The 27,702-nt window shown below is 39.5% G+C and overlaps 1 protein-coding gene across 1 annotated transcript in view; it reads right to left on the minus strand.

The window, feature by feature from the left end:
• LOC130092522 (proton myo-inositol cotransporter) overlaps positions 1-26,714 on the minus strand; it is a 58,804-nt gene extending 32,090 nt beyond the window's left edge. The window contains exons 1-3 of the mRNA XM_056260410.1: positions 25,994-26,714; positions 15,128-15,287; positions 13,417-13,625 (exon numbers count right to left, since the gene is read on the minus strand). Coding sequence (XP_056116385.1) covers positions 13,417-13,625; positions 15,128-15,287; positions 25,994-26,528 — 904 coding nt within the window. The 5' untranslated portion in view covers positions 26,529-26,714. The remainder of the gene's footprint in view (positions 1-13,416; positions 13,626-15,127; positions 15,288-25,993) is intronic.
• Between the last annotated feature and the right edge of the window lie 988 nt (positions 26,715-27,702).

The raw sequence follows: 27,702 nt of genomic DNA on the forward strand, positions 1-27,702 counted from the left end.
GGAACAGACTGGGGAGTTTCTCCCAGTGGAACAGACTGGGGAAGATGATCCACTGGAACAGACAGGGGAGTTTTACCCAGCGGAACAGACTGGGGAAGATGATCCACTGGAACAGACTGGGGAGTTTTACCCAGCGGAACAGACTGGGGAAGATGATCCACTGGAACAGACTGGGGAGTTTCTCCCAGTGGAACAGACTGGGGAAGATGATCCACTGGAACAGACAGGGGAGTTTTACCCAGCGGAACAGACTGGGGAAGATGACTCACTGGAACAGACTGGGGAGTTTCTCCCAGTGGAACAGACTGGGGAAGATGATCCACTGGAACAGACAGGGGAGTTTTACCCAGCGGAACAGACTGGGGAAGTTGACTCACTGGAACAGACTGGGGAGTTTCTCCCAGTGGAACAGACTGGGGAAGATGATCCACTGGAACAGACAGGGGAGTTTTACCCAGCGGAACAGACTGGGGAAGTTGACTCACTGGAACAGACTGGGGAGTTTTACCCAGCGGAACAGACTGGGGAAGTTGACTCACTGGAACAGACTGGGGAGTTTTACCCAGCGGAACAGACTGGGGAAGTTGACTCACTGGAACAGACAGGGGAGTTTTACCCAGCGGAACAGACTGGGGAAGATGATCCACTGGAACAGACAGGGGAGTTTTACCCAGCGGAACAGACTGGGGAAGATGATCCACTGGAACAGACAGGGGAGTTTTACCCAGCGGAACAGACTGGGGAAGATGATCCACTGGAACAGACAGGGGAGTTTTACCCAGCGGAACAGACTGGGGAAGATGATCCACTGGAACAGACAGGGGAGTTTTACCCAGCGGAACAGACTGGGGAAGATGATCCACTGGAACAGACAGGGGAGTTTCACCCAGTGGAACAGACTGGGGAAGATGACTCACTGGAACAGACTGGGGAGTTTCTCCCAGTGGAACAGACTGGGGAAGATGATCCACTGGAACAGACAGGGGAGTTTTACCCAGCGGAACAGACTGGGGAAGATGATCCACTGGAACAGACTGGGGAGTTTCTCCCAGTGGAACAGACTGGGGAAGATGATCCACTGGAACAGACAGGGGAGTTTTACCCAGCGGAACAGACTGGGGAAGATGACTCACTGGAACAGACTGGGGAGTTTCTCCCAGTGGAACAGACTGGGGAAGATGATCCACTGGGACAGACAGGGGAGTTTTACCCAGCGGAACAGACTGGGGAAGTTGACTCACTGGAACAGACTGGGGAGTTTCTCCCAGTGGAACAGACTGGGGAAGATGATCCACTGGAACAGACAGGGGAGTTTTACCCAGCGGAACAGACTGGGGAAGTTGACTCACTGGAACAGACTGGGGAGTTTCTCCCAGTGGAACAGACTGGGGAAGATGATCCACTGGAACAGACAGGGGAGTTTTACCCAGCGGAACAGACTGGGGAAGTTGACTCACTGGAACAGACTGGGGAATTTCTCTCACTGGAGCAGATTGGTGAATTTCTGTTACAGGACCAGACTGGTGAATTCCTCTTACTTGAACAGACTGGTGAATTTCTCTTATTGGAACAGACTAGTGAATTGGACACATAGGTGAGTATACTTCAGGTATGTCATGAGTCAAACGATAGCAGTCTTGGTAGAGACGAGACCAGACAATGTGTGTGCGTGTGTGTGTGTGTGTGTGTGTGTGGAGTATCCTTATATTTGGAGTTGATGAGGTGATTAGTGACAGCTGGTGATGATTGTAGAATGCGTGCAGGTGGTGGACCAGGAAGGATTCTGGGATATATAGTGCTGAAGGTGACAGGCTGGTGACTTAGGATTGTGACACATATTCTTTGTCGAGTCTTAATATTTATTATTTTTTCATATTCTACGAAATTACAGGAATTACCTATTCATCTATATCTCTCAAAAACCTCAAAAGTGGGTAATCCATGTGACCCTCAATAATACTTTTCTTTCTAATTATGTACATGCAAGGCTCTTTACTGGTAAAAGTCGGAAGAGGTTTGCTGATAACTGCAGCAGCCTGGAATATGATCAAGCTTCTGCTGTACTCTGACTTTCATTTAATATTAATATGCCAAGAAAAATCCTACAGGAGAATAGAGGTTCTCTCTTGTTCTTTTACACGTTGTCCATCTCCTTTTTAATTACAGATATGCCGTGAAGTTAGAGACATGACCACCCAATGGTAAAACAGTTGACATTGTGAGAATGGAATACTGGCATAAAACATAATCTCTAAAGCTTCATACAGTATACATATTTAGGTGATTGTTCAATTAGGGGCAATTTTGACTAATGGAAATCTTGAAAAATGAAACTTCTGTTTCAGAAAACTATTTCATCCGTGTTTTTCTAAATTGCTAAAACACTAATTCCCATTCTCTGAACCGAATTCTCAATAGCCTAAACTAATTTGTCGAATAAATCACTCTTTCTGTAAAACATTAAACAAGTTCATGTTGTTAAGACACTGTTTGCAAATCTCATGCACTCTTTTTGCACTTATGTTACAAAAACGCTAAACACAGGTAGGCAAATGGTAAACAAATCTAAAACACAGTTGTCACCGTTTATACACAACGACTCAAAATTGTTCACACTTGCTTCTAAGGATGTGATCAAACCAACTGTACAAAATACAAGTCAGTTCAGAGTGTCAAAATTGACTCAAAATGTTGCATTGAATGTTGATACCAATAATGGATAAAAACAAAATAAGAGGGAGAGGAGGAAGAGTATGTGTAAGGGGTGGTGAACAAGGAGGAAGAGGACGAGAAAGAGCCAGGTGTGGACATTGTCAAGGCTGGATCTGGCACACAGGAGGGTTTTTCCCTATGCCTGGCAAGAGACGACATTGTCTGTGATGTTGACAAAGTCCCGAGGCCGTACCCAGCATGAAGACGTGATGGTGAGGCAGAATGAATCTCTCACTGACTTTGATTTTGCAGTTGCACACCTCTATTGAGTGCACTGTAACATGCTTTTTATTTAGAGTCTTTTAACCTTTTTGGCTTTTGTAGTTGGACTACTGTATTTTCACAGTATGAATATACAGACATTCAATACTATACAAGATTCAGTACAATACTACAGTTGCAGTACACAGTACAATATATTCACCTTACTAATGTAAGTTGTGATTTCTATACTTTTTTTTACATAATTTCAAAATTTGTTTACTTTGTCACAATATATTCTTTGATTCTGAGCAAAGATAAAATGGTTTTGAGGCAATTGTTTGATTTTGCCAGAAGAGTCGGTGGTTCTCTCTAATATAGTTTGAAGATTTGGTTTTGTGTTTAACGTTTTGAGAAAGTGGGTGATGGTTTCGAGAAATGTGTTTTGGCAATTCAGACATTCTGTAAAACATTTATCACATGTCCTGAATTCAAACTTCAAGTGGATTTTGGAAAAATGTGTGATGGAGAGAATTTTTATATTGTGAGTGATGCTAATCACTAGGAAAAAAACGAGATAATTAACTAGACACAGGTGAGACACATGAAGTAAACTTGGAACAGTGCAAAACTAACAGGCTAACAACTGAAACAAAACTCAAACGCAGAAATAAATTAAAAAGATATATCCGTGCAAATCTTTTTTTTTTTTTTTTAAATCATGTGTCCTCATAATCTTTCATCAAAAATGTTAACCTCCGCCGTATGAACTCCGAATGAATGGGGCATTTTATCCAGCGCTTTACTACTGTATGTACTACTGTACATCCAAAGAGCTTTACAATCAATCATATACAATCATGAAGGACATTCCATCTCCTCAAAGTACACTTTACACAACTGTCTGTCTCCACTGGCTTAAACTCGCTCCCATTTACCTTCTTGAGATAGGTACCAGGGCCGCTGAAAATCACCTGATCTCAGTGCTGTTGTCATTGGAAACACGATTTACACAAAAGCTCATCATAAATAGGGCTTTCGTTTTAGAGCGAGACACCAGCTGCTTATTTAACAGATTACTTCACTGAGATCAACCAAAAAACATTTCAAAATGACTAAAGCTGACAAAACTGAATTTCAATAGTTGAAGGCGTTTGTATGATTACTATACTACTAACAATCCTAGTTCACATAGTCTTAAAGACACAATCAAATCAAATGATTTAGAAATAATAAAATTGCATTCAAATCATTTCATGTGGTTTTAAATACAGTATCTGGGGCATATTTTCCTAATCTAAACAATATTTCAATGTTTTCTCGCACTTTTATCAGCATGTATTCACTAACATTTCACTTCCTAGAGCTCTTATCAGACCAAGAGTCCAAATCCACAGAGCTTTCTAATAACTTCATCAGCTATTATGTGTGAACTGCATGAAAATGCATGAAAAGCCTCTCTTCTATTGAAGAAGCTCAAATTATTCAAGATTTCTAGGACATTGTTCTAAGCGACTGTTCTTTTCTGCTTCCCACAATCCTCATAAATGTCACCAAAATGGCAGAATTTGCAATGAGAAGCACATCTCATATTGTAAGACATCATCATTGTGACAGTTTCCGCCTGCTGTGTGTGTGTGTTTGTGTGTCCAGTTAGATGTGGCAGATAAGAGATTTCACCACGATTTGTCATACCTGTAGTCTCTGTTCCTGCTCATTTGGGAAACATCTACACAAAGGTTGCAAAAGATTAGCTGTATATTTGAACTGGGAGTATTATATTATCAAAGCTACAGACTGTATGTTGAATGAACATAACATGGCAAACATCACAGAACTCCTGAATAGATCATTATGTTCTAATGCTCTCTGGTCTTGTTAATAAAATGCACTAAAAGCCTGAGATCCAATCTTCTCACATTATGTTTTATCAAAGGATAATATAGATTATTTTCGATGCCTCGCTCTATGATACGATCACTATGATTGTATCAGAACAAACACGCATACAGTTTTATATACCCATACACCAAATAAACAAAAATGAGCCATGCATTTACAGAAAATTTGTCTGAAAGGCTTTTCGCACACTTAAAAAAGAGCTATTTTTGACCATAGGCATGAAAACACTTGTAGTTGCACAAGCAAAAGTTATGAAATCTGACTATACGTAATTTGCTGTTTACAATGCACTGGAAGTACATGTTGCATTCTCAGTATTGCCAATCTCAGCATTGGGGGGGGGGGGGGGGGGGGGGGGGGGTGGTTTACATGACACCGTTTTCAACTAAATACTGATTTTTTTTATAGGTTTTGGCCGTTCATTTAGACGTCAATAGCGTCTAATAGCGGGGCCTGAAAGCGCAATCTATTGAAAACATGTTTCAAGGTGCAAGTTTCTGAAAATGATATACGTTATCGTCTCCATGTAAACTACAAAAATGTGAATTTTTAATAACAGTGACGTCATGCGTATGCATATTACGTGTTCAGTCTATACACGCCTAGTGTTTCATTACAAAGTGACATCGCCAACTACTGGCCTGGCATGAATAATACAGTGTTTTTAGTCGTGTTCGCGTATCCGTGTGAACAGGGATCGTTTTGACAAGGTTGCATGCAAGCCTGTACGCGAAAAACGCAAACTTTTCCGTTTTTAGTACATTGTTGAAATTCAAACATACCTTCAGTTTTCTCATTCAGGTCAACTATTTTAATGAGGATGGAACATTTTGAAGAGAATCATGCTGAACTATTAAGATGATTATAGCTAACTATGTGAAATATATTTTATTCAGTTCACAACTATGTGAAATATATTTTATTTTACATAATTTACTTGTGTCTTTTATGTATAAATATAGGCCATTTCAATACTTATTTTGTGAAAATTTATATTAGTCTTTCGAAAAAATAGGACTGGAGGTAATTTCTACCACACGAACCATAATGCACTGGAAATTCTCATTACTTTCAAGACAATATATATATATATATATATATATTTTTTTTTTTGCTTTTTTTTCAACTCTGACTACTGAAGTAAAAGACAACACCTTCAGCATTTTAATATTCAATTTGTCATGTTATAAAAAAGACTTGCAAATCTTGCCACTTAGGGGATAATGAAGTCTGGAGATGAAAGCAGACGCTTAGATGCAAGGTGTTAAAAAGGTGTAACACCGTGCATAAAAGCACACGGTACAAGATGTACAGTTGTACAAATCAAGAAAAAACACATCTACACACATAAATACACATTCTCATTAACTCATTGGTTCAAATTTAATATGTGCTGCTGAACATGTATTTCCATGTAACCAAACTTCCTAGAGGCATGAGGGTAAGAGTTTCATGAAATCTCTGAATTATTAATTCAGGGTGTCGTTAATACTGCCTATATTTCTTACTCATTGGAGAAGCATGCCTCTACCTACATTTTTGCAAAACTCCAGTTTGAAGTTTCCAGTTGAAATGAACACCAGTAAAACACTTACAAATTGTATTCCTGTTCACACAAATTATGATACAGGGGCAGATTATCGATTAATAAAAACTTATTTTCATGCGGTTCCTTTCAAAATACTATGTTATGACCTCAAAACACTCTTACCATAGTGCATGATTTGTATTCTCATATATTTAGATTTTTGCATTAACAGCTTCATAAGTATGGCCTTTCTTGCCAGTAGCTGATCAGTAGCTCATCTCATTGTACTTGCCCTATGCAGAGCGCTTGAGTCCTGTAAAACGTGTCATGATAAAGTAGCACAAAGATTTGTCGAAGCAAGCTAAAAGGTTTCTTCAGAAAATGCATTTTTGCTCATGTTTGTATTTGTTATCACTATCGGTTAGGTGGTTCGCTAAACATGATAGATCATTAGCCTTTTAGCCTCAGAGTCGCTATGTACAACAAATCCATCATAAAACTTTGCGTTCACATGTTTCAGATTAAACTGAACAATTTTTTTTACTTTACCACGTCGCAAAATGTGCAAGAAGCAACTTCATAAAATCATTTTGCAGTAATGTCATCATAGTCACATTTTCCCAGTAAGCCAATATTGGAGCTTTAGCATGGTCAGACTAAGGCTATGTTTACACGGAAACGATCTGAAGAGAAAACGCAAAAGTGGCGTTGCGTTATCACTTTTTATTCTGCGTTTAGACGAGCGTTATGGGAAATCCGCGTGCATATGGTGACGCAAAAGTGTGTGAAATTCGATGTAGTATGCACTCCAGGCGGCTAGGTGGCAATGTGAAGCACTGCCACACAACAACACCAATATCTTAGAATATTTTGTACAACTGCTAAAAAGACTATTGTATGTTTTTCAGAGCTGCTAGGGCAACTTGAAGGTCCGACGTATGGAAATAATCTGACATGTTGGTTGTTATTTTTCTGTACTGGCGCATGCATGTGACGTAAACGCGTACGCGACGAGAGCCACCGTGAGCAGATTTGCGTTTTTACCGTTTAGACGGGAACGCGACGGTGGAGCGCTTTTAAGATTTCCACTCTGGAGGGTGGTTTCACTTTTTTGCGTTTTTAAGCCCCCAAAACTCCGTTGCTGTGTAAACGAAAGGCACATCCGATAAAATATTTTTGCGTTTTCACCCGGAATCGTTCTCGTGCAAACGGGGCCTAAGGGTAAGTTTACATAACAACGATATAAGTTTTATGTAAAACTGAAAGTTTTTCCTTTGAGTTTTCCGCGTACAGACGACACCATTGTCAAAACGACCCCCATTCACACAGATCCGCGAAAACGACTAAAAACGCTGTTTTCTGCTGCCAGGCCATTAGATGGCGATGAAACACTATAGACTGAACACATAATATACGCATGTGCATGACGTCATTGTCTTCAGAGATTCGTGTTTTTGTTGTTTACACGGAGGCCGCTTTCAAAAACGTGCACTTTGAAACCCGTTTTCAAAAGTTTGCGTCTTCAGGCACCCAAATCGCATAAATTTTTTTACGTTTTTAGTTGAAAACGGTGTCGTGTAGACAGCCCCTAATATTCAGTAGCCTACAACAACACAAGTGTGAGTGTAATATTGCTTAATTGTATCCTTACAAATCAATATGATTTTATTAAAAAGGCTAAGGAAACTGTTTTAAAAGGTCTTACATTTATCATTCCTCTTGCTGATTCACGTCTATTGCTTACTGTGGGATGTTTAATATTAGCTGTCCCCGTCATTGCGATACCAGATGGCAGGTTTAACAGTGTCACCTCATTTAGACGATTTCTCATTACATTTCCCTTGATCCTCTCCACATCTACCGTTTCCTTTTCTATTAGTGCCGAGGTGTTTCACATCAGGAACAATCAAAACAAACAAGACGAGAAACAACATCCAATCCGCACAGTAGGACAACACATCATGATTACAATGCAAATATAATTATATATTCTCTTCAAAATCGCTGTCACCACTGAAATTATATAGTGCATGTGAACTGATATCACTGTTACTGTCCACAGGTTTGGAGTGTGCGGGGCTGGGCAGGTGTTTTCGATTTATTCTCTGTGGGAGTTGAGTGGCAGGCTTGTGCAGAGGATTGTGGGATTGATAAGCATAAGGTATGTTTTGCATGCTGGGACCAGCATTGGATACTGGTTGCTAGTTTGCTCGTCTCCAGCATGGGAAGCAGGAGTGCTGGTCCACAAGCTAGACCCACCACCAACATAAATCAGCCTGGAACAACATGGCATTCATGCTGTATTTTTCAGCAGGGTAGTTCTAAACTATGGAGCCCCTAAAGGGACATGGTGGAGGGAAAAAATATGAGATGAAGGAAAAAGTATTTGTCAATGCTTTTGCGTTCTCTCCCAAATGTTTTGCGGCCGTTCCCCCAAGAGACTTTGCATTCCCTCGTAAAAACTTTTGCATTCCGCCAAGAAGCTTTGCGTTCCTTCGCAAAGACCTCAAAACAATTGCGAGAGAACGTGATTTTCAGGTCAGTATATGGTAATTTCGACTGTCAGGCACGGATTCATCAGTACATTTTTACAACGGTGTTTCACTAGAGCTTGTGCCCCAGTAAAAAACAATCTAGCTTTTTACTGGCCATGGCTCCAACAGGAAACAGTAGTTCTTGCTCTATTTTGCAAGCAATAATTAAATTCTTCCTGTTATTAAAACTTCAAAAAGGACAAATTAACAGAATGCTAAACTACAAAACCAAATCACATTAGCTGCTGACAGCTGATCATTAAATGTTGTTCGGAATGTTGTAGGATATGTTATGAAATGCATTATTTTCAAAAATGTCAAGTCCAGTGTCCAATGTCAAGTGAATGTCCATGTGTGCTTTTTTCACAAAAACCTCTAAAGGTGATGATACACAGGGCAACTTTTTGAGCAATGTTGCTGGGCAATGTTGCCGTCAACGGGCAAGCAGATGAGACACAGGGCCCGCGACCCATCTAAATGATCCATTTGGAAATGTATTGCCCATTTTCAATGGGAAAGTGCCCAAGCAACAATCGCTCGGCAAGATTGCTCAGCAACATTGCTCAAAAAGTTGCCCTGCGTATCATCACCTTAAGTCCACCTCTTTGGACAACAAGACATACATTTCAAAATCACTAAAGATGCAACTGGAAAAATTGCAAATAATGAAACCAGAATTCAAACTGATCCACACAGTAGGGGGAGCTGTGATGCGAGTGACTTCCACATCCGTTTCCATGTCAGTTTTAACAGCTTTTTTCTAAATCCTGTCATTGCCACTGTAATGATGGACAAAACATGATAAAAACTTGCAGGTCAGCAAATTAAAGTCTGCCGTATCTTCCGATTGGTTCTTCTGTGGACTTGCTGAAAAAGGGAAGTGGTGTTTAGCGCTTTCTGCCAACTAACTGGATTTTAGCATATTTTAAACGAAAGTATTTGATGAACGTATAGTATGTGCGGAGAGCATTCGCTCAATATCATTTCTAATTTTTGACGGACATGGCGTTTAGGGGCTTTTGCATCTGAACTCTTGTATGTATAAACCTCCTCTCGTGCTAACTGGGTTGATTATCTGAACATGCTCCTCCAGAACTTTGTTTCTAACATCATGTTAATACAAGCTACTTAATGCGGGGCTAGCTGCTCATTTGTTGAACCAAGGAATATACAACATACCAAGATGGTGCTCTCATGTTACTCTGAATGAGAGAATTAAATCCCACCCTCCATATTAAAGATCCAACCACTAATTGGTAAAGTCATCACGTCACTTCAACTGCTGTTAGAAGCTCCAGTTCCCATAGAAACAGTGTCCTGAGACATGCCCTTTGGACTGCACATATAGTCTGTTGATCCCTGTTGAAACATGCATGAATTCCATGTTAGTCCAGGCTGGTTTATACTGGTGGTAGAGTGCTGGTCTAGCTGGTGGACCAGCATGCTGTTCTCAAGCAAGACTGAGCTTTTGTTGCTGGACCACCAGCACTCCCGCTTCCCATTTTGGGGACCAGCAAACAGCATCCCCAGCTATACCATTTTGGTCCCAGCTTGCAAAACATACCTTATGCTGGTGACCAGAAATGCTGGCTTTTTAAATAGGGCATGCAAATGTGGCCACAGCATGAACTGACTTTGGGACTTTGGTTAAACTCTAACTCTTGATACTTAAAATGGGCAATTCTAACAGTAAATTAATGACTTTTGGTTTCTGCAAACCACTGTTTCTCCAAACTAATAGACTTACTCTTTGACAACAATGTTGCATGCTGCTCATAGTTTCTTTTCCCCTTAATAATTAATAATGAAGGGACAGGCTGACGGGACAGGAAAGTTCGTTTTTCTGAGGTGAGACACTTTATTTCGTAACAAGTTACGAAAATAATAATACAATGTCACTGACATATAGGCTGACAACATCTCATCTGACAGCAGAACAGGCAAAACAACAACTTCAACCGCATCTGACAGAAGTGTCAACAGCTTGAGCTTTCACGCACGTCTTTCAAAATAAAAGTCTCGCATCAGAAAAACGTACAATTACGCTTGTTGTTGTTTCCTTGACTACACATTCCGTAGCCCACTTTTGGGTCGTGACCCACCAGTTGAAAAACACTGCAATAGATCACCAGTGTAATATGTCAAAATGACGGACGGCTTTCAGATTTTTCCGTCACTGCTAAAAAAAAATCTGTCAATGATGGAAAATGTTCGGTTAACACGACCTCTGCTCCAAATCACCCTTAAGAACAATCACTGCAATCGCTTCACTTCAGCTCCTGTAACTACTACCTACTGTCACAGTAATTGACATTTGCCCATTTGAAACCCATGAACAGTGACCTTTCACATTTGAGTGATGAGAGCATGAGATCATCACTATCACAGCTGCAGAACCAGAAAATATGTGTTTCATGTTAAAGGTGTAATCACCATAATGTCCATAGGGTCTTCGGCTTATGGCTTGGTTTCACAATGACTTGTCTGAGGTCAGAAACCTGTCCCATAACAAAATGTCAATCATATTTAGATGTTCTAAAGTGGCAATAAGGTCTGGGAGACAATGACTGACATGTGATTGGTTAGTAAACGAGGTTGTATAAGGGCTGGTTAGGGGGTGGGTGACTTCCCATGGTTAGCAATTGGCTCCACCTACGGCCGAATTAGATTTGCTTGGGTGAAACATGCTGTTCAAGTGCATGTGCTATTCAGTAGTTGTTTCTGCCCTGCTGTGCTGTTGAATTGCTGGTAATGTTCCATTGCATTTTACTTTTATAGGTTGACTCAAATGAATTTTGGTTCATGAACACCTGTGGCACCTTTGGGTTTTTATTGCTGGTGTGCCCTGCATGTACTGTTCGGCATTAAGAAACATTTTGTTCCCTTTTCATTTCCATTAATCTCCACCAAGTTACCTCCTGGAGTGTAGCGGATAAAAATGAGCGACATGGCATTTTCGAATGTGCCACAATAGGACTGTTGTTCTGGATAGAGCTTGAAAACTCTAAAGGGCTCCTTCACTTTTAGTTCTGCAGAGAAAAGTGGGATGTACTCTAAAGTCCTCTTAAGCCAGTAAGTTAGCGACCTCTGAATCAGAGGTAATTAAGGACAGAACGAATCCACTTTCCAATATCCTCTTGTCTCTTGACATTTCCCAAGCTTTTTTGATTCTGTGAGACTTGCGGCCACATCTTCAATTACTTTGATTTGTTGTTCTTGTTGCTTTCATAAGGATACAAATGTATTGATACTGAGGTTGCCAAGATGCTGTACTGTTTGTTGCTAGTAGGTGTTCCTGCTTAACTGCTATAGCCAAATGTATCAGACAACGGATTATGTGAGCTTTACTGTCTGAAATCCTATGTCTAGTTCCTAAACTGAGACTACTGGAGCCAATTGATTTTCATGACATTTCGTGATAAATCATAGTTCCGTTAACTGCTCTTGATCGGCATTCTTTGACCATTGCACTTGGAACATTTTACCAAAATATTCGGTAACACAGGAATGTTCAATGCTTCTTCTGGAAAGTATCTTCCAGCAGTGTTTAGCTCTGGCCCCAACTGATATATATTGAATCATCTGAACTAATCAAGGTCTTCAGGATCACCAAAAACTTCCAGGTGTGTTAAGCAGAGCTAAATTCTGCAGGGAAGTGGACCTCCAGTAGCAGAATTCTTGGACTGCGTCACTACTGAATATATAGTGCTACTGCAAAATAATTAAAGTCCCTCTGTAGTCAATAACTGTATCCCTTAAAACTCATCTTTGATCACCAAAATAACATATTTAAGCATATCTCTCCTTAAAGAAAATTCATGCCTTAAAATAGCTTGAATGTAACTCTACATCCTTGCCTCATATAATATATACGTGGTTCTATGAATATGCAAATTTGCCCCGCCTCCACTCACTCACAGCAGCTCAGAGATCCACTCGTTGACGATCACGTTGACCTGATTGGTTACAAGGTAGTTTGTGACGTCAGAAACGCCAGCGATTTTTCAAACTGTGTTTTTGAGACTGTCTTTTGTTCACTGCAGTTTCAAAGAGAAAATACTCAGCAATGGTGTTGACTTATGAATTTGCACACGGTTTGTCTTAAACCATATTAAAAACACCACATAGGCATAGAAACAACATCAAAAACGTCTCATGGGTCAGTTCTTTTTAAATTAATTGGTTAAAAAGACTCAACTCATTAGTAATAAGTTTGAATCAGTCTAAAGACACTAAATGAATCAGAGCAGTTCTAGACTTATTGAACATCCCTATTGGTCTCCGCAAGTGTGTCGCATTTGTAGCAGTTTCTGATACTCATTTCATCTCCATTCACCAATTCCCATTTAAACGAATGGCTTCTGGGCGCATTTATGCAGCAAATCGCTGAAAATGTGAAAGCTTCTTAAGTTACCAACATCCACATGGTGTTCTCTTGTGCACTTGATTACTTTCCATAATTTAATGAAACCAGTGAACTATATTTGTGTTTCTTTGAGCTACTTGCATCTCTGAGTGTTTGCAAGACTATTTTCTCACCTCCTCCACAGTCCTTTTCCTCCTCTTCAATACTGCTTTTGATAGTATCATACTCTTCGTCAATGTTCTGGTTGCCACGTATTTGGCTGAGCACGCGCCGGGCCTTTTGGGTAAGACCTTTCTGGATGAGCCAGCGAGGACTCTCTGGTAGGAAGAGGAACCCCAGGAACTGCAGCAATGCAGGGACCACTGACAGACCCAGCATATACCTACACAGATGGAAAAAGAAATGTCATTAATAGAGGATGTTAGAAGAAATTAGAAGAAAAAAATCATTGTTTTTTTCTCATTGTCTCTTATCCTCAGCTGCTGAAAGATTACATGGTGCCTACGCTTGTAGCTAGTTTATTTTTAAAACTACATCTGATGTGAACAGAACATGACGCTAATGGTATAGGGTGAATGGTGTTAACTTAAAAAAAGCATTCCTTTGACAAATTGGGTAACACTTTATTTCAACAGTCCACTTTACTAATTATAAGTACATTTACAACTACATGTCGACTAGCGGTCATTAGAGTAGTAGACTGTCTGCTTAATATCTGCTAACACTTTATTTTGATGCTCCCCCAACAGAAAATCTACTGACTATAAGCAACTCTGCAAGTAAATGTCAACTTATTCTACTAGCCCTAACAGTCTACTAATAGTCTTGAGAGTTAGTTGACGTGTATCTATGTAAACTGATTTTAAGATTCTCACACATTCTTATCATACATAATTTACATATTTAACACTTTACAATAAGTCATTTGTAAACAGTAGTTAATGCATTAACTAACATAAACTAACAATGAAAATACAATTTTTGAATGTACTAGTAAATGTTGAAATGAACGAACTAAGATTAATAAATGTTGTACAAGTATTGGTCATTGTTAGTTCAAATTGACTAAAGTTAACTAATGTTTACAAAAGAAACCTTATTGGAAAGTATTACCCATATTTTACTAAAATCTTAGACGGAAATGATTTTTTTACAGAGTGTGGAGACAAGCAGAAAGACTTGTGTTTAGTATTTCTGAAAAAAATGTATCACATGTTTGATTTTTACCATAAATATCTGCCAGTTAAGCCAACTTGGTCTGTAATATACATAAAGCAAAAACCGTCATAACTTTTTGTATGAACCTAGCCATCCTTTGAATCATTATTTACTGCAAATTATCATGAGAATGAGTTGGTTATGCAGTAATCCCTTCATTAACATAGAGCGATTTGCGGTTTAGATCCTGGGGAAGATAAAAGTAAATAAATGGCAACATTTCCATCAAGTACACACATTTATAACATTTTCTTTCCCAGAGCAACAGCAACACATGGCGAGGGGGATATTTGCTGGATTAACATTTATTTTGTTTTGTTTTGGGGGTTTATTGTGACAGGCTACATAGAGTGAAAATTATATGATTTACAGGATCTGCCCTACAGGATGGTTCTTCTTTCCAGTAGAGTTGACGTTCACATCACACAGAGGTAGACAAATCCACACAGTGAATTCATTCTCGCATCACACTCAAATCAGACTTCAAGCTCACATCCCATGGCGCTGTAGATTGTGAACATCATAGAAATCCTTCAATACTCTCAAAAAAAAAAAAAAATACGGTCATTGTATTGTTCCGCATTTGACACCACAGCAAAGAAACGAGACACATTCTAGATTCAATGCAAATTCTGTCATTAAAACCCAAAGACTTGGTGCTCCTACCTCCAGCCTCCATGCTGCATGTAGCTGAAGGCCCCATCGATAAGGCTGGCTATGAATTGGCCCGCTGTGATGAACAGTGTGTTGATGGTGACCAGGCGTCCTCTCAGGTGGGGTGGCGATGTTTCAGCGATGTACACAGGAATGGTCATGGACCCAATACCTGGACGGATGTATATATAGCAGTCAAATATAGGCTATTTTCCATTTGGTTTGGCATCTTTCCATTAGCTGCTCACATTCCACAGATGTGAAACTAATTATAAGACATTACAGTGCAGTATATATATTTTTTTTGCGCGAGTTGGAAAATGAATTTTTAGTGCCTCTATTGATATGATAAAGAGTTATTATATAGGGTACAACATGTCTAAATACGTACTGGGCTGGGGTAAAAGGCGCCTTTGATTTGATTTTCCTCTAAATCACTAGATGGCATAACCTTTCCATAACATTCGCTTTTCAAGATGCACATGGAAATTTGGCTGATCCTCGACATTGATTATGTGCTAATTTGATGTATGTTTTTTTTAAATGTTGTAGGTTTAAGAAACAAATGAGAATCGCTTGAAATTATTGAATGTATTTTGAAACAAAGGTTGTCTTAAAGGTGCTCTACGTAACTTTTAGCGGCCTCTAGTGGTGATGTTTCAGATTGCAACCAAATTTTACAAGAGCGCTCGTGCTAGAACTCATAGACAATACCGTCTATTACGTAAATATATCGGCGAATACTTGACGGATTCGGCGAGCACCGAGCTCCTTGGGACCATCTAGTCGGGCTGAAAAGAACCATATAAGTTCCATAGTTTTTGGTGGTGTTTTCGCGGAGATATTAGCAGAAAACCATCGGGCGCACTGCAAAATTGCGGACGCCGGTGACGTCACGATCTCAGAAGAAAATCGCTCGTATCTCTGGAACGCAAAGACCCAGAGAGCTCAAATTCGGGGGAGGAGGTCCCAGGGGAACCCTTGCCCGAACGCTAGAGTGACGGGCCTCGGGGATGCCCCCTACCGGATCGCCGTTCACTGGGACCCCCGATTTCGAACGGCTATAACTCGGGGAGCCGGACGAGTAGGACCTCGGGGGTGGGCTCGTTCGAAAGGCCCCGTCCAGCACTACGAACGATTAGAGTCTTGGGAATATAGACTGTATATAAGGAGACAGGCTCGGGAGCGCGCATGCACGTCACATCCGTTGGATTTCGCGGTAAATCCGACCCGGAGACTTCACATAGAAATAGGAATACTGGCCTTCAGAGGTAATAGCAAAACTCGACAAGTGGATCATTTTAATGTGTGATTACAACCCCTTCACACACAGGCAATAAAAAAAGGATTCATTTTTGTAGAAAAGTTACATAGAGCACCTCTAATGGTTTTTAGTTTTGTTCAAGGTAAATAAAGCAACAGTTTTTCAATATCAGAAGAATATGGAAAAGTATGGTATCTGGGGTAAAAGGTTGGGGCGAAAATCACAATAATTAACATGATAATAAACAGCCGGCTGACTTTTCCATTTGTTGACATGACATGGTTAGATTCAGATGGTAAATAACATAACTTAGAGATAATCACCATATTTATAAAGAATCCATCATATTTAAAAATATGATATTAATCATATCATATAATAAAATATAATTTATTGTCAATACTGTAAACATTTTTCTTAAGCCCTGTTGTATTACATAGAAAATCATTTCAACATTAGAGTATGCTGTATGGAATGGATGGAAGAAGTCAAAAACATGGATAAGCACAACAGAAAATTATTCTCCTACACACTTTTGTCTTTTATTACAAAGGTTTGCTTTCGAAATCTATCCTGTGGTTAGAAAGTATAGTGCCCAAAGCACAAACGCTTGGGAATGAGTCACCCAAAAATGAAAATTCAATCCTTCACTCAACCTGTTGCTACAAACTCATATGAAGAAACTACTGTCTGCTCGTCTCTATAATGAAAGTGAATGGGGATTGGGGCTGTTGAGCTCCAAAATGACACAAAGGCACTAGGGGGGTGCACCGATATGACAATTTTGGCCGATACCGATAACCGATAATTCTTTATATTTGCAAGTTGATAACCGATATATTGGCTGATAAATCTAAATCCAAGTATGTATATATTTTTTGAGAGCCTGATTACAAAAACAAAAGTCTCACCATTAAAATCCACAATTATAAGGATTTAGCCTTCATGACAGACTTGCGTTACATATATGCACTTAACTGTATTTTCCTGATTTGAAGAGATTCCTATTATATTTTAAGCAATTCAAAACAATCATGGCGAACAGTGCGCATCTGAAGTGTCTCAGCTGAAGGAAATAATTCATTATCGATCGGCTTTAATATATCGATAACATTTCAAATAAACATATATCAGACGATACCGATATGGTAGCCGATACATCGTGCATCCCTAAAAAGCACCAAAAATATTACAGAAAGGAATCATAAAGTATTTGTACACTATATTCTAGAGTTAATCTTTATCATTTTTGAGGTTGACAGCCCAAGCTCCATTCACTTTCATTATAGCCAATATATTCCTCACTAATTCATTTCAGTGATTTTGTCTGACACACGTATATAAATAATAAATTAGAGATCTCTTGGCAAAATAACTGGTGGTCAACCATAATGAGGAAAAGCTTAATTTTCATATCATGTTCCACAACCAATGATAATAATAATAATAATGATAATATGGATTTGGAATGGCATAGGGGTCATTAAGTGACATTTTTTGGGTGAACATTTTCATTAAAGTATAGTTAGTAGTAGAAAAGAATTATATAAAGAAATAAAGAATGTGAAAGTGAGTTTATGCAAGCCAGTAATGCTGTTCGAATCCGAATACTGCAGACATGCACCACATAATAAATCCCCAAACACTGAAAGCCTTATTACACTGGCATTGTCTCTCAGATCTACAAAGGACCACTCAACAATATGTGACACGCATAGTGAATATGCTTTGTGTGCCCATGTTCCCTGCCAATCACATGGGGCTCAATAGATGATACAGCCAGGCCACATCCTTCTCATTCCCACCAATTACATCACAGATGTGTCACATTATGCACATTTTCAACAAGAAAGTGATTTCTGGAATAGCAGGGACACCATAAAATGTGAATTTGCTTCCAGCAGACTGGGATGGGGAGGAAATGGAAGTGTGATGTGGTGTGGCGGGACCAGTGTTCACATGATATTTACACAGGAGAACAAACAAAAAGTCCATGGATGCACACATTAATCTGACAAGGTCTACGACATAACCGCTCGCTATAAAGTCTATTAATAGCCCCAGTTCACTGTCGCTCTCGTTGCCCGGCAGACAACGCACCTGTTGCCATGGGAACGCCTCGCTGCTTCCCTCACAAGGAGGTTAATCAATACTGTGAGAAGACAGCTGTTATTGGCATCTCATTTACGTTTTGGAAGACACTGACTTCACATGAGTGAAGGATGTATTCTCCTCTCACGTAGATTGATGCAGGTTATCCAACAATGCTTATTCACAGACAATACTTCATTTTTTATACAAGTGGGAAGACCGATATTATGCCACATGGAAGGATCAGTCAAAAGGACTTAGATGATATCTCTGTATGTGGTGAAAACTTGCCATCTCATTTTTCATACGTGGCATTGAGGGGCCAAAACATCAAATCATTTGCATATCCAATGAAACCACGACTCGCCCAGTTGTCTCAAAAGGGTCTGTTCCAAAACCTAATTTGAAAAAGCAGTATTAACTTTTAGTGTCACTCAAGACATTTAATTACCGAACTGCTGTGATACACACAACAGCCAACATACTAAAACGTTGCCAGATTCACATTCATCTGTTGGATAAAAGTAAATCTACATTTCATTTTGAGAGTGTTGCAATAAATAAGTCAACATACATTCATTTAGCAGAAATGTCGCCATAGCCATGTTTTTCCCATGATCCTGGGTTGAACCTGCATCGTACAAATAGCAGTCTACAAAGGACACTAGAAAAACAATTGATTCCAGCAGATTCTTATGTTAGCATGTTGCTTTGCTAATCAACCAAAACAATACTCTCATAGCATAACCCAGCATAACTCTAAACATAAACATACATAGCTCACACAAAAATTAATTTTATTTGGGATACAGATCTATCTTTACTTATATTTTTCAGTTTTAAATGAAATATATTTATAATCAACATTTCTCTCACTTCATCCACCATCTTGGATGTATTGTTTACTGAGCTTGTTGTGCAGTGCATTCTGGGATTGGCTCTTTTCACAGCCGCCTTTGCTCATATTTATCAAGCGTGCCAATATTAGAGGAGGGCACTGTACATAGTTAACTTACTAGGCTAGGAACCGAGCCATATAACAGGCCCAAAAAAACAGGACACGTTACAGACAAAGACTGCATGAAATACATTAGTAGAAGTTTAAGTCAGAATCACATACTTTGCGGAAAAGTCCCAAATGCTTAGAAACAAATGATAAATTAGTTTAGTACTAAAAAATATCACTAAAAAATTGTTCCAGCTCATTCAAATAAACCAATTTCACAAAAAAGTGTGTCCTATCTATTTTCGAGCTTTTCTTATGGTAAGCTAAGCTTAGGAGCTAACTCAATCTTACAGAGAGTTATTACTATGCTGCCGGTAACATAGTTTATATCCTGAAGTAGAACATCATTAAGTCACTTGTGAGGTTTTGTCTTGGTTAGGAAGCTGCTTCAGAAGGTAGCTATGCATGTAGACAGCGAGCCAGCTCACTTCACTTTAGAACATCAATGTGTACTGAAAACACAATAAACAATTGAATCGCAATTTGCAATGTTATTGATATTGCATGAGAGTTACAGTGTGAGTGTTTTATTTCAACATTAATGGCCATCAGTAAATCTGTTTAAATGCACTAGGGAATACTTATCCACTGATATCATTATTCAAAATCTGATTTCCTGAGTACAATACATCACAATAACAACATTGAAGCTCTGCCCTAATGATGTAACAGTCAGTCAGAGGAAGTGGAGACAATCTATGTTGTTTTGGTGTCTTGTTTAAGTCCACTAAAAAACTGTAGATGCTTTTGCCTAGGTTTACCTTCTAAACAAGAGAGTGGACTCATTAGTGTGAGACTACACTGAAGCCGTAGCTGTCTCTTATTATTAGCGAGTGTCTTAAAGCAAAAACACACCCACTTCATTCAACGGCCTACCCCAGACACTCAGCGTGAGAGGCCATCGCTATAATGGCCTTTCGGTCCACAACGGTGGAGGAGTCATGGAGACAGCAGACGATTGCCAAAACAGCGTAGCTACTTCTCTGATCACACCATTGGCTCAGACATTGCCATGCCAAATTAACTTCTACTTTACACCATCTGTGATTAGCACAAAGATCTGTGACCGGTTTGAAGGATTGTTAGGGTGAGGAATTGCCCAAATTTATTGAACACTGCATTAATGATTTGACTCATATACAGTAGAGTAAACACATACTTTGCTGTCATAGCTCTGCTAAATAAACATAATGAGCTGAGGAAAAGGTCATTCATTTGATGGTTTAACTGACCCTTTTGCTCCATACTGGTTTTGTGTTTTCACAAAGGTCAGCCTGGAAGTAATTGGGCTCAATCACTTAAACCAGAAGTCAGTGGTTCATTATCAGTTCAATGACCTTTCAGAAAAGTTACAAGACAATTTATTTATCAGTGTTTGCAAATAGTACTAGAAATTGAAAAAAAAAAACCATTACATTATCATACTTCATGAATACAAAGATAACTACACAAAAACTCACACTTAGTGTCCGAAATCAAATACTTCCCTACTATAGCATGCGGAAAAAAAAGTATGAAAAAAAGAGTAATATGTCCGAATACATATTTTTCGAAAAATATTAGTCGGAATTTAAGTCGCCGGATGACCTACTACTTCTGCCGAGATTCTGAAGTTCACATTTGATGGACACTTTAGTATCCTATGAGGCCACAGGAGAGGATTTATGAATGGAAGTAAAGCGACGCAACTGATGCTGGTAGGTCACGTGACAGTAACAACACGGTGGATGCAACACTACCAGGGTGTTCTGGATGGTTGGTTTGATTACTGGCAAAAGACCACCCCTAAGTACAACATGCCAACCCCACCGCCCCAATGTGTATTGTGTGTGTTTACTAATAAGTAATAGTAGCCTACCTTTAAAATGATAAATATATGGATTATGGTCCACAGTATAATGCTCGAATGGCGATTCTCTGGATTTGAGCAATCAAGATGGCATTACTCAGCCAGGCATTATAAGGATTGAGAAAACACCAATCTTCCCTAATGACAGTGTGTAATCCTAGACAATAAGCATCAGGCTAAATTTATCTTTCCAAATGCTCGTGGAATATCCAGGTCATTCTTGGAACCTCCTTGTGGTACGCACAATCATTAATGAGAAATACAACTTAAGCTTGTGGACTCTGTCAGTCTTCACCCAGTCGAATCATGTGAATCCTTATGACTGTACTAATTGCCAGAGTTAAAAATAGTTCTGAATTTTCAATGAAGCGCTCCATGAAATTTTATCAAAGCCTGTGATCTTACACGCACTATGACTCACTTGGTATCCTTTAAGCAAAGCAATTAAAAAGACAGTGTACAATCCTTTAGAAAAACCAGCCACATTGAACACATTTAAATAAGCTAACTGTGCATTTATTGAAACACTATTCAAAATGAAAAAAAGTCTGACAGACATGAAATAGTCCAAAAAATATAGAGTCAACATACACACACACACACCTGGTAATGATTTTTTTTTAGGTTTGAGTTGGTATTTGCTTTCTGCATAGCCACATGTTACCATAAACGGCATTCAACCCACCAACTGTCTTCATTTATTTTTGTTACTTTTCAAGTTGCCTTTTATGTAAAGATTTTGTTAAAATCCATCATTAAAAAATAGTTGGAACTTTGGAGACTCAATGTGGGAACAATGTGAGAGTATAGTTATGTTGTGTAGGAGATGGGGCCACCAGTATCTTCTGGGTCAGTGCCAACACCTCTGTGACTCCTGCGTGGCCAATCCAGGAAAGAACGATAAAGTGGTTCTGGCACGTATGAGCAACAAGGGGGCCCAGCGAGCCTGGCAAGGATTCAGTCTCTTGGTGGAACAGAGGTACTCAAGCTTGTCGTGGTCTGTGATGACTTGAAACAGGTGCTATCAACCATGTTAATAGCCAGCAGCTTACGGTTATATATCATAATTCTGGACTGCTGTGGACAATAAGAGAACTGCACAAAAAATAGAAAGAACAAGATTAGGGATAAAGCTTGGGATGAGTTCCCCGTCTCTGGGACAGGACAGCATCAACCCCGGTGACAAATACGTCGTCTTCCACGGTAAAGAGGAGCTCTGGATCAAGTTGATAGAGGATGGGGACCCTGTTGAGAGCTGAAATTATGAATGAACAGCCATCAAATGTTGGTAAAGCATTGTTACTCATTGGTAGAAGGTTGAGGCCAGGATGTGATAGCTTGCACTTTGTTTGAAACAATATGACATATCACAGGAAACGGACAGTTAAAGTTAAACTGGCACTTCTTAAATTTGAGGTGTAGCTGGTGTTTCTCTAGGGATCGTTGAACATGATGAGTGTGATGAACCGGTGGAGAAAGTCTTGTAGAACCTCATTTATAAATGACTGAAATACAGAGGGGGAGCTAACCAGGCCATATGGCATGACCCGATATTCATAGTTCCCACTGGATGTAATGAAAGCAGTTTTTCACTCATCTCTCTTACGAATGAGGTTATAGGCGCTCTGCAGATCCATTTTGGAGTGGACTGAACACTTCAAGGAAGGCTTGATTCTTAGGGGGAATGTCAATTCTACAAGGATCAAGGGACTTTCAATGGTGGTGGGACAAACAGGAATAGACAGGCAACCTTTAAAACATTGCTCACCCCAACTGCTCACATCTCGAGTGGACCAAAGAAAGAGTCATGTTGTGATAAATTAACCATGGCAGTCCCAGTACAACATCGTCTGTGGAATTAACAATAAAGAGAGTGTTTATCTGTGGAGGTCCCTGGGTTGGAGGGTGAGTGATCCTGTTTGATGAGCAATGAATCCTGAACCAATGTGTGTATTGATGAAGGAGCTGAATTTTGTCAGTTGAATTTTAAATTTAGAGAGGAGTGATTGGGCTATGAAGTTTCCTGCTGCACTGGACTATATGAGGGCAGGAGTATGGATAGAACTGTATTGTTAATCTCAATGTGAAGGGTGAGGTATGGATGGCAGGAAAATGAATGGTGTTTATTAAGTACTAACATAACCGCTCATCCTATATCCTCCTTTGCTCATCCAGAGTCAGCTAGTTGGAACTAATCTGCATTGTCTCCTCCAGGGAAAGCATCTGAAGCGCAGACTTCTAAAACGAGGACTATTCACCATGATAACTGGAATACAGCTTGTCAGGGCATGCTCTCAGTTGGTTATCCACACAAATTGAATAAACCACTGCAGTCCCATTGCATCATCCTTACCTGCGAGCTTCCTCTGTAAAGCAGGAATTACCGACTGATGATAGGTGGTGAGGAGGGCTGGCTCAGTCCAACTGCTAAACACTACAAGGGTGAAGAAGCACAGTGCATATTCCACCACAAACAAGGTTCAGTGTCTCAGACGCGAAAACTACTTACCGGCATGTGAGTCCCGCATTGGTTGCTCGAACACCTCCCAGAATTGTTGGATGAAAGCACTCGCGGCCTGGAGAACTGGACCGCCCTGATGCAAGATAGTCAACCCCCACTGCTTTGTCGGGCAGAGAAGAGATGATATATGCCACCTTAGCCTTCTCAGTCAGGAAGTGGTTGGGCTGCATCTCGAAGCTTAAGGAGCATTGCAGAAGGAATCAGTTCCAATAGTTAGGAGAGCTAGAATAACAGGCTGGAGTGGCCATGGGTGAGGAAGAGGCTAAACTTAATGGCGGTATAGCTTGATTTCTTCCATTGTGAGATGACATGTTACTGCCCACATCCCGGGTCGTCTAAATACATTAGAGAACTGTCTCGTGCTTAAGTGTTTTCTTACTAAGCTGGAAGGACTTCCTGAATAGAGCTGTGTCCCAAAGGACACAAAGGAAATGTGAAAGAGACACACTCTTATTCATCTCATTACAAAGAGGCAAGAGAACAAAGGTATCCAAAAAAGGTAATTCACAACAAGGCCACATGACAACACAAAGACGAAAAACAAAAACTCCAATCCACTTTTTCCCAATGAGCCTACTGCATTTTATATTATGGAAGGCACTTCCGGTTTGCCAAGGTTCCACTCAAAAAATAATGCAACAAATAATTTCAATTCATAAGTTTGCGCTACATGAGGGCTCAACCAAGAAGTGGTTTGAGCACAAGTCCATCAGGGTCATGTTTTGGCCTTGGTCACAGTCCAGATTTAAACCATATAGTGAATATTTGGTCTCATATTAGGAGACATTTTTCAACAACTCATGAACTTTTTGAAGCCATCAACATTGAGTGGAACAACACAGACTCTTTTTCCTGTAAAAAGCTGTCTGCAAGATGGGGAAGGCTATTCAGTGCTAAGTTAATTTATCTACAGTATTTGTGCAATTCTTGCTAATTTCCTGACCAGTGATTTGTGATTAAAATGGTTAAGACCAATACAAGACCACTAAATATTTTGCCATTCTTGGCTTGGCCCTTTTTTGAGACATATGATGTTTTAAGAAAAGAAAAAGCATGGTACAAAGTACAAACACAAATAATAAGCAAATGAATACCAAATTAAATACAAAAAGTTATCCTGTGATGCTTTTATATAGACCATTGAACACTGTTGATAAACATATGTTACATAAACTATTGAGAAATGTGTTTATTTTCCACAGTCCACAGGGACGAAATTGCCAGACTAATTTCAAAATAAACAGTCTGAAATGAGTTTGAAAAGAGCCAACATTGTACCGTCCATTTACAAAACACAATGTCGCTGATTTCTAAAAATGCTGTTTATTTAAAGCAAACAAACAAACAAAAAAATGCAGACTCTGTTTTGTTAGGTAACTTTATAAAGTTATTTATTTGGTTAAGTCCAAAATGTAATTTAATAAGACTAAATTCACCTGACTACATAAAGATAAACATACATTTAGGCTTTTTAAGAACTTAGGTAGATATAGCTCTTTAAAAACTGTATATTGACCACTTTTTACAATGTAGTAATATTGGTTACACTTAATTTTAAGTTGACGTTGTTATATTGCACTTACACAAATAAGTAATGAGTAATATTAATTAACTATGTACTTATTATAGAGTTAATGTTAGGGTTGTTTTGGTTTAGGGTTAGTCATTATTTACTCATATAGTAAATACATGCTAACATGTAGCTATAACTATACATAACCTTAAATATGTATACCTGTTTGATATAATCATTACAATTTAAAATTTAAATTACATAAATAGTAAACACTTCACAATAGGTCTCAAGTAACATGAACTAACAATTAATATATGTTTTACAGCATTTATTAACGTCTGTTAATGTTAGTTAATAAAAATATTCATGTTCATATTAGTTCACAGTGCATTAATGATGTGTAACATTTGATACATATTAGATTTATAAATGCTGTAGAAGTTCTGCTCATTGTTAGTTCATGTTAACTATTGTAGTTAACAAATGCTTGCAAATGGAACCTTATTGTAAAGTGTTACCCATAAATCAACTGAATATTGAAATACAATAAAAAAGCAAGACACAAAACAACCTCATAGTAACTTTTCTGCACACTGAATGCATCACCATCGGTCAGGTGTGTCTCACTTACCAAGCCCAAGTCCCACTATGAGTCGTCCAACCAGCAGTGCCTCCTTATTAGGAGCAGATCCCATCACTATCCCCCCGATGGCGAAGGCAAAGCTAGCCGTGAGGATGCACACCCGCCGCCCGAACAACCCGTTGAGACACCCGCCGAGCAGCGCGGACACCGCCGCCGCAGCAACAGTCCCGGACACCAGCAGCTCCTGCCACAGGGCAGTTATATTCATGTCCCTCTTGAGCAGAAGCATCGCCCCGGACACCACCCCGGTGTCATAGCCGAACAGAAAGCCTCCGATGGCGGAGAACGCGGCCAGCACGTAGACGAAACCCGGCGTGACATCCTGCTGGAACTGTTTGCGCGCCGCGCGCTCCAGGTCCGCGGGCGCAGGAGACGCTGCTGAGGGACCGGCGCTGCTGAGGCTCGCGCTGGACGGAGCCTTGATGAGACTCCGCTCTCCATCATCCGCCGCTCTCTTCCTCCTCTCGCCCATCAGATTGCTCATACTACGCAGATTATAGTCATCGCTGGATTTGAGGGACATAAGTGAAAAACCGCAAGAAAACAATGCGCACAGTAAGTCAAAGAGGATGAACTGGAGAAGTGTGCTGATATGAGTCCAGCTTGACGTGCTGTTGTGTTGTTGATGGGGTTTTATGAATGGTCTGTCTAGTCTGAATCCTGACAAGTTGTGTCACTGCTCTGTGCGTGAAGTCTGGAGGATCAGACAGTGGTGAGAGTGAAGGGAAAGGTAGAGCCTAGCGTCACTGTGACGTGCGCATGGCGTCAAAGAGCTACACACCAACACACGTGCAGAGAAATACATCCATTGGCCAAAGAGCTTCTTTTTGTAAACAGTAACCTCAAAACACGTTAAAAAAAATGCATAAACTATAAAAAGAGAACTTGAAAATACATAAAGTCTGGGGGTTATTTCTGGTATGGTCAAGTCAAGTGTCTTGCTCGAGCCTTTCATGTAAGCCAAATATATTTATTAGCATTATGTTTTCTTGTCTCTCATTAAAGTATTAATTAACATGTGAACTTGTACCTACAATTATTATATCTACATTATATATTATTATTATATAACATTTTATTTATTTATATATATAAAATCAAAATATGTAAATTTTACGAAAACCCTGAACCGCAACGTTAAATGAAAATCCGAAAAAAAAAAAAAAAATAGAGAATAAAGTCGTAGCATTTTGAGAATAAATTCGAAATATTTTGAAAATAAAGTCGAAATATTTTGAGATTAAATTCGAAACATTTCGAGATTAAAGTTAGAACATTACGAGAATAAAGTCGTAATATTTTGAGAATAAAGTCAAAGTCGAGGACGCATTGTGATCGAATCTCAGTGTAATGTAAACGTAATCCAGCCATCGTAACTGAGACGTCACACAAAAGCTCGCCCACTGTCATTATTCCCCCTCCTCTCTCCAGAACTGAGAGCTGTGTGGTTTTGCGATTCAATCGAGTGCGAAGTTCATATAAGCTACGTCACAAATATACTGAAATGTTTGCCTTCGCAGTTCACACCCGAAAGTTGCAGAACCATTCATTTTCTGTAAAGAACGCGCATTTTTCCCACCACAGCTGGCAACGTTCTCGGACCCATACTTTTTTCTGTACCGTTTCCATTACGGCATCTATCCACATTATTAGCACTTGCAGCCTCTTCATCCTCCTCATTTTGCGAGATTTGTAAA

The sequence above is a fragment of the Rhinichthys klamathensis genome, unplaced genomic scaffold, assembly GCF_029890125.1.
Source record: "Rhinichthys klamathensis goyatoka isolate OS25496 unplaced genomic scaffold, OSU_Roscu_1.1 h1tg000176l_1, whole genome shotgun sequence".
Classification (NCBI taxonomy): domain Eukaryota; kingdom Metazoa; phylum Chordata; class Actinopteri; order Cypriniformes; family Leuciscidae; genus Rhinichthys; species Rhinichthys klamathensis.